At 43.3% G+C, this 11,688-nt stretch overlaps 2 protein-coding genes across 2 annotated transcripts; both read left to right on the forward strand.

The window, feature by feature from the left end:
- The first annotated feature begins 118 nt into the window (after nt 1–118).
- On the forward strand, nt 119–4,433 carry LOC137133028 (protein DVR-1-like). The gene is made up of 2 exons (XM_067516134.1): nt 119–2,392; nt 3,144–4,433. The coding sequence occupies exons 1-2, from the start codon at nt 2,092–2,094 to the stop codon at nt 3,995–3,997; spliced, it is 1,155 nt and encodes a 384-aa protein (XP_067372235.1). The 5' UTR covers nt 119–2,091; the 3' UTR covers nt 3,998–4,433.
- Nucleotides 4,434–7,020: 2,587 nt separating this feature from the next.
- LOC137133071 (protein DVR-1-like) lies at nt 7,021–9,269 on the forward strand. Its single transcript, XM_067516210.1, has 2 exons — nt 7,021–7,654; nt 8,191–9,269. The coding sequence occupies exons 1-2, from the start codon at nt 7,364–7,366 to the stop codon at nt 9,031–9,033; spliced, it is 1,134 nt and encodes a 377-aa protein (XP_067372311.1). The 5' UTR covers nt 7,021–7,363; the 3' UTR covers nt 9,034–9,269.
- The last annotated feature ends 2,419 nt before the right edge of the window (nt 9,270–11,688 follow it).

The following is an 11,688-nucleotide window of genomic DNA, read 5'->3' on the forward strand; positions in this document are numbered from 1 at the left end:
GAAATAAGCTGCTTCTTTTATTTGGATATACATATGATAGACATCAAAACGTCATGCTATCAAACTTCTGACATATCCATAAATCTCCCAGACTCTTCGGTTCAGCTGTGTTGGACTGCAAGCTCTAATTGTCCCACATGGAGTCTGAGCTAAGTAGCATCAAGAGTTTGTGATTCTTTGATCACGTAATCTGACACACAAAGCAGAAATATTATATATAGTCAGCACATTCGTTTTTTTTAATTGCTTCTGTAACAACTGCATAAATAAAAAAAAAAAAAAGTTCCTAATAGATGCATTTAAGGTTATTATTGCTTTTTCATTGATGAACAGAATCAATCAATATTTTTTGACACAAAAACACATTTTATTTGTCTTTTAAGACAAGTTCCGTTACATTCTTTATCATCCGCTTTCAACCCTAATAAGATTTTATGTAGATAAAGCATTTAAATTGTGCAATCATTACAGGTTAACAGCAAAGAATAGTTTTTGTAGTGACATCACTGAAGAGTGTTGATTATAACTGTTTTTACATCTGCAGCTTCATTTGATAAATGTATGGTTGAATGCAAACAGCACTAACTCTCAAATATAAAAGTATCGGTAATGTGAGAGACACAGACTGAGTTTAGCTGGTGTGTGTTGTGCGTATCTGTTCAGCTGTAGCTTTGTACATGTGAGGGTTTGTGTCTGTGTGAGTGTGTGTGATCAGGTGAGACTTTAAAATAAGCGTCAGCCAGTGCACATTATTGTCTGTGGTCTTACTGATCCTTGGATTGTTCATATACAGTGTGTGTGTGTGTGTGTGTGTATATTTATTCTGTGTGTGTGTGGGGGGATGTTATGTGCTTCGCCAAATTTGTTCCTGAGCTATGCACACATACCGTTTAGATGTTGAATAGATGAATGAAGGGAGTCCTTATTGGATTTATTTGTTCATTTATTTAAAAGGACGAATGTCAGCTTCTTTCTCCCATTTCTTTCCCATTGGAACAGTGTGTGCCCACAGTCCAACTACAGCCTCCTCATGTTTGACCACTGTACATAGTGATCTGTAAATAATAATTCAAATCAAATCATCTTTGATTGCCAACTATATTAAAAAAAAAAATTCATTGGAACTGGAATTTACTGTTTTGTGCGTATAACAGTTGATACAATAAACAACTCTTTGGTTTCAGGTTTTCCTCAGGACTTTGGAGCCTGGCTGCGGGGATTTGCAAGTGAGTTCCAACCCTGATGTTGGATGATGAGGCCTGACACGGTTGGGACTGAAATTAATTTTAGCCCACAAATCAAAGTAATAAACGTAACGTTTAACAATATTTACACACAGTGTGCAAAATTTCCACCTGCGACCATTTGTGTGCTTTGTCCCACCGTGGTGAGCTGCAGGACTGTGGTTACAACTAGAGGAAGAGAAGGGAACTAATCGAATAAGTCATGAAAATCCTTTAAAGCTGGATTTCTGGTTAATACTTAGAAAGAAAACAAACTTCACAGAGCCTCCTGGAACAATGTTGGAGTCAAATCTCTGGTATTTAAGTGCAGTGCTGTGTAAACCTCCAGTCTACATGTGTGTAGGTGAAGACATGTCACAGTGTGCTACAACCCAAAGATCAAATCTTCCCTACAAGATGATTTTCTCCTTCATGCTAAGTTTCTTAGGAAGCTTTTAGGCGACAGAACGTCTGGACGTGTATGAAAACCAGACACAACCTGTAGGAAATCTTGTGTCATCACATCATCTAAAAAAAAAAATAAAAAATCAACGCAGCTTTGTGTTCGTGTCCACCACAGACAGGATTCAGGACTGGAGACGATGGCTGGTGGATGAAATGAAAACTGCAGGTTGGACTTTATGACCCTGGTTCCAATCTCTTGCCTGGCTTTGCATGCCTACATCAGAGCACCTGAATTGGAATTAGTCTTTCTCTGTCCCCGCCCATCACCTTATCTCCGACCTGTCTGACTTCTTCATTAACACAATTACACAGCTGCACAGCGGGAGGTTTCACAGGTTCAAATAAACAGTCTGTGCGCAGCAGGACAAGTGAGGACTAGCAACACAGCGGACAACTGTCCAACATGAGGCCAGACATGACTCCTCACATGACTCCTCTGGTGTTTTTAGCAGTGTGTTTGTTCGGTGTGCACGCTGTCTCACGCATGGAGGAGAAGAAGACTCAGGAGCGGCTCTTCCTCGGTTCACTGGGTCTCACCGGGCGGCCGCGGCCCGCAGGGAGCCACCAGCTGCGGCACCACGTCCCGTCTGCGCTCTGGAGGATGTTCCAGAGTTCAGAGAAGATCCAGATCCAGGAGAGCGACGACTGCATGGTGACGGAATACGGAGTCCGCGGTAACATCATCCGATACGTGCAAGACCAAGGTAGGCAGACTGTCAGGGTGAACTGGTTTCTCCTAAACCCACATTAAAAAAACCAGTGCGTAAAAATGGAGTATAAGTAAATGCAGATTAGACTTGAAATAAATGTTGACCACTCCTGTAGAAAAATTTTAAAATTGTTAAAAAAAAAATCAGTTAAAAAGTAATAGGGTAATTTTAACCATTTGGATTTACGTGACTGTGGTGTCATATTTCTCATGTACTAACATAATAAGTTTTCATGCCTGTAGCACAAATGTAGGATTTTTATCAATTTAGTTTTAGAAATATCCAGTTTAGTGTAAATTAGTGGCAATCAGCACATTCCGTGGATGATGTGGTTCTGTTTGGTACTTGGCACCTCTTTGTATAATATAATAGCAGCCTCCCATGATGTTGACACAGGTATGAGACAGAGGATAAAAGATATTATTTATTAATCCAAAAACTGAAGAATCCAAACATGTCAGTTTAATTTTCTGTCAGAATGTATTTTTAATGGAAAAACAAAAGCTTATAACAACTCAGTGCAAGACTTGTTCTATAGTGTTTGTACTAGATCCTGCTGCATACTGTGCTTCAGTAAAACTTCAGTATACAGCAAACAGACTTAGTACTACCACAGCATATATTTGATAGGGAAGTAATTGCTCATGACAAATTATCTTCTCTGTGATTTAGGATCATGCACCTTGTCTCTACTTAAATACAAATCTGAAATGAAGCCCTGAAACCTGATCTCACTGTTTCTCAGGCAGCCTGGAGTCTGGACGGAGCAGCAGCTGTCAGGCCTGTCTGGAGAAGGAGCTTTTCTTCAACATGTCCGTCCTACAGGATGTGGAGCTGCTGACTCTCGCTCAGCTGGAACTCAAGCTCCACTGGAAGCCCTTCAGACCTGTGGACCTTCTGCAGCAGCCCAAGCCCCTCAGACTGTCTCTGTATAAAGTGATCAGACTCACACTGACGGGAGCCAATCCCCAGGTCAACCGCAGACTCCTGGTGTCCCAGTCCGTCCAGCTGCAGCCTGAGTCCACCTCCATTACCATAGACCTCACCCTGCTGGCAGAGAACTGGCGCAAACCAGGACGCAACTACGGTTTGGTTTTAGAGCTGCTGCCTCACAGCTCAGAACCAGGGGAGCTTCTACTGTTCCATCCTGGAAACTCCCTCCCATTTGCACCGGCCGTCCCCCTGCCACTGATCCAAGCCTCCCTGGTGGTCGTGTCCCTCAACCCCCACCAGTGTCGTTCCAGACAAAAGAGAAGTGCCGTCCGTCTTCCCATGATACGCAGCAATGTTTGCAAAGCCCGAAGTCTCTACATCGATTTCAGAGATGTGGGCTGGCAGGACTGGATCATTGCTCCACAGGGCTACATGGCCAACTACTGCCACGGCGAGTGCCCGTTCCCGCTGAGCGAGAGCCTGAACGGTACCAACCACGCCATCCTGCAGACCCTGGTTCACTCCCTGGACCCCCACGGCACACCTCAGCCCTGCTGTGTCCCCATTAGCCTCTCCCCAATCTCCATGCTCTACTACGACAACAACGACAACGTGGTGCTTCGCCATTATCACGACATGGTAGTGGACGAGTGTGGGTGTCGATGAAGTCGCCGGACATTTCTGATGGGGTCCTGGCTGTCAGATATACACCAGTTTTTATTCGACCTCCTTTTCAAGGATTAGAATCTTTAAATTGTTGTCACTGATTTATGAGTGAACTGTTTTATTACTTTATTTTCCTCACAAAATATGTTTTTGTATATGATAGCATCAATAAAAAGCACTGTCCCCAGTTTGTGTAAAACTTAGTTTGACATAAACTTAGTGAGGAAACCAAATGCTACTCCACCGGTTCAGGTTCTGCTGTTGTTTCTGCTGACCTCAGCCTACTTTCATATATTGAAAAGGATGAACGTTGGCTTCTTCTGCCCTTTCTACCCCCATATTTTCCCACTGAACATTGTGCCCACAGTCTAATTACAGGCCCCTTTCCATGTTTCACCACTGTACATAGTGATCTGTGAATAAAAATTAAAATCATCTTCGATGGCAAACTTTATTTTTTAAAAAATAATTGGAATTGATGCACTTTTTCGTGTGTCTATATGTGGATACAGTAACCAACTTCTGGGTTTCAGGTTTCCCACAGGACTTTTGGAACCTGGCTGCAGGTGACAAGCATAAGTGAGTTCCAACCCTGATGTTGGATGATGAGGCCTGACACCGTTGGGACTGGGTTCCTCTGCACCAAACTGGGAAAAGCACTTCTTGAGGGTTTGCAGAATTACATCAACTGAACACTAGATGGTGGAATGAATTCATTGCAGGAGCACATAGCAGACCCCAGTCATAAAATGTTGTAAAATCAAAATGATTAAAAAAAATGCTACAAAATTGTGATAAGTTGTGTGTCCTGATGTTTCTGGAGTCTCTTGACTGTTCGTGCATTACCAAGTATGTTTAGATTCTGGTGTTTGAGGCTATTCATCCATTAGACAGTATGTGTTTGGATCATCCAGAAATGAAGGTAGACTCTCCTTTTGCATTTTAAAATAAGACTGTAGTCAAGCAGGAACAAGACTCTGTGGCAGATATCAGTCCCCATTCCACTAAGTTATTTAATTCATAAGGAAATATTTTAATGTGTTATTTGGATAAAGTGGCCGTTTAAACTATAAAATGGCTTCCTTACACTTTTGTGGTAAAACAAATGTTAAGTCAGTATTTACAAAATCATTATTTAGTACTGACTAAAGCAGTAAGTGGGCTTTTATTTTGTGGCTTTCTGCTGTCTCGCTGTGCTTGAGTCAGTCTGCCTGTGTCCCCGCCCCTCATTAACATAATTACGCAGCTGCACAGCGGGAGGTTTCACAAGTTCAAACAAACGCTCCGTGCGCAGCAGGACAGGTGACGACTAACAGCACAGCGGACAACTGTCCTACATGAGGCCAGACATGACTCCTCTGGTGTTGTTAGCAGTGTGTTTGTTCGGTGTGTGCGCACGTTGTCTCACGCATGGAGGAGATGAAGACTTAAGAGCGGCTCTTCCTCAGTTCTCTGGGGATCAGCGGGCGGCCGCGGCCCGCGGGGAGCCACCAGCTGCGGAGCCACCAGCTGCGGCGCCACGTCCCGTCTGCGAGATTTAGCAATAATAAATAGGAAATGTACTTTCTTAATTTCTCCAGTAGAGATAGCAGCACTGCTAACATCAAAACGTATTGATCCTATTGGCTTCAATGATTTGGAGCTTGTTTAATACCGGGGTTCAGTACCGATCCTCCCTCAGGGGGTAAAACAATATAAGTTAATCCTCAGGGGGGAGGGGCTTTCACCTGTGGTTAGTTAAACTTAAGAGCTGTCTCCTAAAGTACTGAAGGGAGGTGTGAAAACACACACACACAGTGAAACTCAGACAATCAATCAATTAAGCAAAAGACACAATACTCTGTGCCACCACACAAAGGGACATAACTCAGTTACAGTCTGGTTACTAGAAGAAGAGAGGAAATGTCACATCCAAATGCCATCCTGACTTTAAACTACAGAGAAATATTCAGTCAGCTGTTTGATTAGGTGGACACTGTGAGGTTTGACAGGATAAAACAAATGCCCTGTATGCTCTGGAAGCAGCAGGACAGGTGAGGACTATACGGACTCCCCAAAAATACACAAGGTCTACAGGGGGACACATCCTCAGACTTACAGTCTGCACCATCAACCATGCGAGTTCCCCTGGCTGGCAACTCTGTCCACCATATCATCAATGACTCACAGGAAATTTTCAACAAGGTTCAAAAACTCACCCCGGATCAGGATGAAACCATTATGTCCCGCGATCTCAACAACACTTTTCCAATGCATTCCCACTATTGAAGGAGTCAAGACTGAAGAAACAGCTACTACAAAACAGCCCATAGACCAGTGAGTCATAACTTTATGACCATCTGTGCAATTCAAATTGTACTGGAGTGCATAATAAGAAGAGGTGGTTCTAATCTTTTGGCCACCTCATTCATTCTAAATAGGGTGGACAAAACCTTAAAGCCACCTCTTCTTATAATGCACTCCAGTACTACTCCACTGCCCACTTTGGCCTCAATAACCTTTCTGAGAGTTTCAGACTAGAAACCGAGAATTTAAATCCTGGTAAAAGTAGAATTCATGGCACAGCTGCTGTATTGGATTGGATTAAACTGTACAGGTGTTCATAATGTTATGCCTGGTCAGAGTGTGTATACATATATACCGTATATATTACACTTTACAAAGGTTTTATACAGACTGTGATATGGGGTCACCTGTGTTCAAACTCTACATGGAAGAAGTGAGGAACAGAGACCCAAAGTCATTTATGGAACCAACACCCAGCCCCACAACACAAGAACCCCACATGACCAGGCTGGGAGTGTGCCAACAAGGGTGGAGGGAAAGCAGAAGGAACACAATGACATCAAGGGAGCACACAAAACCTGCTGCCGCCCAAAGTGGTCCCTTCGTCAAGTCCCCAAATCATAGGAGCACGTCCACAACGGACAGGAAAGACCAGGACAACAAGACTCAGCAGTTCACACTTCTTTAAAGACCGCTGTGTCCATAAGTCTGCACAGGGAAGTTTTTTCAAACAACATGTTATGGAATCAATTGATTGGAACAACCCTCTCTCATCAGAGGAGGTGGTCTGCTATGCCACAGCAAATGCTTACAATGCAGTTCTTCACTCCTAAGGTGGTTTCACCATCGTTCACACTCTAAAGCATGTGACTCACAACAGAACAACACACATGGAAGCAGGGTGGGACAACAACCCCCAGATGAAGTGTTAATGACCTAACACCCCCAGAGTTTATATGCCTGCCTCACTGAGCTGCCTTTCTGATAAGAGGAGACACTACAAGCAACAGCACCTTTAGGAAAACCGTAATCTTACTCATTGAGAAACTTCACAGACAACACAGCAGAGTTCTGTCCTACATGATTCCAGACATGACTCCTCTGGCGTTGTTAGCAGTGTGTTTGTACGGCGTCTGCGCCCTCTCAAACACGGAGGACACGAAGACTCAGGAGCGGCTCTTTCTCAGTTCTTTGGGCCTCACCGTGCGGCCACGGGGCCACCAGCTGCGGCGCCCTGTCCCGTCTGAGCTCTGGAGGATGTTCCAGAGGTCAGAGAAGATCCAGATCCAGGAGAGCGATGCCTGCATGGTGACCGAGTACGGAGTCCGCGGTAACATCATCCGACATGTACAAGACCAAGGTAGGCAGACTGTCAGGGTGAACTGGTTTCTCCTAAACCCACATTTAGTTTAGGGTAAAGGAAAAAAAACTTGACTGAAAATGCAGTATCACTGTATATCACCAGCACTAAAATAAGACTTCACATCACAAAGAAAGAAATGTTGAAAGCCTCTGTAGATCTGTTTAGAAAATAACAGTTAAATGCAAGGGAAGGATTAGTTTAGGACCATCTGAATGGATGCAATTACTATGAGTAGTAACATTAGTTTTCATGCCTGCAATTTAGTGTAATTGGCCATTTAGTGGCAAAGATGTGCACATTCAGTGGATGTGGTTCTGTTTGGTACTTGTTAAAGTCAAAAGCAAAAGCTTATAAGCTTATAACAACTCAGTGCAAGACTTGTTCTAAAGTGTTTTTACTAGATCCTGCTGCATACTGTGCTTCAGTAAATCAAATTATCTTCTCTGTGATTTAGGATCATGCACCTTGTCTCTAATTAAATACAAATCTGAAATGAAGCCCTGAAACCTGATCTCACTGCTAATATTTTGCAGGCAGCCTGGAGTCTGGACGGAGCAGCAGCTGTCAGGCCTGTCTGGAGAAGAAGCTTTTCTTCAACATGTCCGTCCTACAGGATGTGGAGCTGCTGACTCTCGCTCAGCTGGAACTCAAGCTCCACTGGAAGCCCTTCAGACCTGTGGACCTTCTGCAGCAGCCCAAGCCCCTCAGACTGTCTCTGTATAAAGTGATCAGATTCACACTGACGGGAGCCAATCCCCAAGTCAACCGCAGACTCCTGGTGTCCCAGTCCGTCCAGCTGCAGCCTGAGTCCACCTCCATTACCATAGACCTCACCCTGCTGGCAGAGAACTGGCGCAAACCAGGACGCAACTACGGTTTGGTTTTAGAGCTGCTGCCTCACAGCTCAGAACCAGGGGAGCTTCTACTGTTCCATCCTGGAAACTCCCTCCCATTTGCACCGGCCGTCCCCCTGCCACTGATCCAAGCCTCCCTGGTGGTCGTGTCCCTCAACCCCCACCAGTGTCGTTCCAGACAAAAGAGAAGTGCCGTCCGTCTTCCCATGATACGCAGCAATGTTTGCAAAGCCCGAAGTCTCTACATCGATTTCAGAGATGTGGGCTGGCAGGACTGGATCATTGCTCCACAGGGCTACATGGCCAACTACTGCCACGGCGAGTGCCCGTTCCCGCTGAGCGAGAGCCTGAACGGTACCAACCACGCCATCCTGCAGACCCTGGTTCACTCCCTGGACCCCCACGGCACACCTCAGCCCTGCTGTGTCCCCATTAGCCTCTCCCCAATCTCCATGCTCTACTACGACAACAACGACAACGTGGTGCTTCGCCATTATCAGGACATGGTAGTGGACGAGTGTGGGTGTCGATGAAGTCGTCGGACATTTCTGATGGGGTCCTGGCTGTCAGATATACACAAGTTTTTATTTGACCTCCTTTTCAAGGATTAGAATCTTTAAATTGTTATCACTGATTTATGAGTGAACTGTTTTATTACTTTATTTTCCTCAGGAAATATGTTTTTGTATATGAAAGCATCAATAAAAAGCACTGTCCCCAGTTTGTGTGAAACTTAGTTTGACATAAACTTAGTGACCCGAAACCAAATGCTACTCCACCGGTTCAGGTTCTGCTGTTGCTTCTGCTGACCTCAGCCTGCTTTATTATTAGTTATTAGTCAATTATTCTATTATTGTATTCTATTATACTATAATGTATACTTTATAGTGAATCCTCTGTGGTCATGAAATCTTAGATTAATTTTTCTACACTATGCACCTTGATGTAAAATGACTCAAATTACAGCTGACGTGTCGGATTGTGATACATTTCAATCGTGAGAGATCAGTTGGAAGACAGTGACTATGGAAGTAATCAACTCAGAGATTTCTGGTAATTAGTCTTCATCAACATGAATCATCTTCACTAAGTGTTGGTCTATGTAAAGACAGATTTGACAGGACAGTGGTGGTGGAGCAGAGCCTGCAGGTAGATGTAAACCTTTAGACGGGTGTCTCTTGGTGTGGATAGTGCAGTGGTGTCTCTGAAAGAGACTGGGAGTTGATACTCATATTGCAACCATGCATCCAGTGGTTGATTGTCTTGTGGGACGCTGGCAAACTGGTCACTGGCTAGATACAATGAATGAAAGGATTTGACAGCGTGAGAAAAAAGATGTGATGGAGATAAATTAGATCACAGTATACAGCCTGCTCTGTCCGATAAGAACCAAGGCAGAATGTTACTGAAGCTTCACCCTTAGCCTCATTATTTACATTGTGCAACTGTCCATATCTACATGTTCCTGATTTCTATATAAAAACAGATATGGCTATACTGTGGGGGACATTTATGACATCTTGTGGACAAATTGCCCCAATTATTACAATGATGATTATTATTAATAAGATGTGGTATAAGACGTGAGACAGTAAAGACACTAATTCCTGGGTTGAAATGTATTCAGTGTTGTGCTGCTATAATACCTACAAAATACTTGAGTTGGTGTAATTTGTCACTGGGTCTAGTGACCCCTTCTGTTGGGTGATATTCTACTCATAGTACTCGGTAGATTGGTCCAATTTTTTGGTAAGTGCTATATATTGACCGTGCACTGGGAAATATTAACAAAACTAACCATCTGTATGAGAGACATGTGCTTTCCTGTGATTTAAATATCTCTGCTGAAAGAGACCAGCTACTCTTTAATCTACTCAATGAGAAATTAACTGTTATGTCACCTTCTGATAACACTCCCGCCCCTCCTCCACTGAGCCAGACAGGTCACTGGCGGTTGCCACGACAACGTCTGGTCGCCACAGCAACCGGGCGAGGCTGACAGGTTGTAATAATTAGTGGGAGATGCTGTGAGAGAGTTTGGGTTGTGAAGAAGAAGCAGACCCAGAGAGCAGGTTTTTAATCTCAGCATGTGGCCCTAATGCTCCCAATGGGTCCAAAAAAAGCCATAAATGTCTTCTGTTTGGTCACTGATAATCAGGATGTTGTTTATTACTACATCACAAAGTCAAATTGAAATATTGCAGATTGCATAAATTTATGCAAATTTTCCCCGAAGTACAACTTCCGATTATTTTCATAGCTTTGGTATTTGGTATTCAAAATGTAATTTAAGTCCCGCTGTGTATGAAGGACAAAATCACATTTGCAAAAATAGAACACGTGTCTTTTATTTCAGGTTTTAGGAAACTAAACGAAGTGTTGACAATGGACACGTCAGAGCATAAGAAAAAAATTAATAGAGCAGTAGTGAATTCACACACTAAGTGTAACAATTATTTTACACATACTAAAGAATTATTTAGTAGCATTTAAATTCTATAATTTCCGTTTGTATTTGGTGTTACCTCACATTAAAATATAGTAATCCAAATGACATGTCTGTTTTTTTGTTTTGCCAGTTTTTGGAATCGTATTGTTTTCTCATTCTTCTGTGGTGTGTAACATCACAGAACGGAAACAGAAGACGAATGAAAGCTAGAGGAGAGATAGGCAGGGAAAGGAAGAAGCCTCAGGCACTTCAACAGTACTTTGCTGTCAAAGGCAAAGTCATTTCCGCTTTACTCTCTGGGGCCAACAATACGCTCTCTATCTCTAACAGTCAGACTCATAGAAGTGTTTTTCTTCCTGTCTCTAAAACTAGATCTCTCTCTCTCCTCCTCCCAAGTGAGTCTTCACTCAGTTACAGATGAGACACAGAGCCAAATGATCTTTATTAAGCGTTAGATGAGTTGTTCTCTAACTAAGGCTGGGGACGTCCTGAGCTGCTGAAGCCCTCTCAGAAAACAAGATAGTGACACCTTTTGACCACTTCAGTTATCCCTACTTTATCTGAAGGACCATGACGTTGACATATGTGACATTTAGCCAAAGGACAGCCTCACACAGCTGCCAGCCTCTTTTTTACACTGAGGCAGACCTCAACAACATTGATTAATAAACTAATGTACTGTGGTATTATGATGCGCTGACATTGAGATAAATGAGGTGAGTACATGGCATCAATGTTC

Source organism: Channa argus, chromosome 9 (assembly GCF_033026475.1).
Source record: "Channa argus isolate prfri chromosome 9, Channa argus male v1.0, whole genome shotgun sequence".
Lineage (NCBI taxonomy): Eukaryota > Metazoa > Chordata > Actinopteri > Anabantiformes > Channidae > Channa > Channa argus.

Excerpts from the sequence above, each read along its gene's own strand:
- LOC137133028 (XM_067516134.1), top strand. The coding sequence starts at position 2,092 with ATGAGGCCAGACATGACTCCTCACATGACTCCTCTGGTGTTTTTAGCA. Across the intron at positions 2,393-3,143 it reads CCGATACGTGCAAGACCAAG|GCAGCCTGGAGTCTGGACGG; the intron begins GTAGGCAGACTG and ends ACTGTTTCTCAG.
- LOC137133071 (XM_067516210.1), top strand. The coding sequence starts at position 7,364 with ATGATTCCAGACATGACTCCTCTGGCGTTGTTAGCAGTGTGTTTGTAC. Across the intron at positions 7,655-8,190 it reads AAGACCAAGGTAGGCAGACT|TCTGGACGGAGCAGCAGCTG; the intron begins GTCAGGGTGAAC and ends GGCAGCCTGGAG.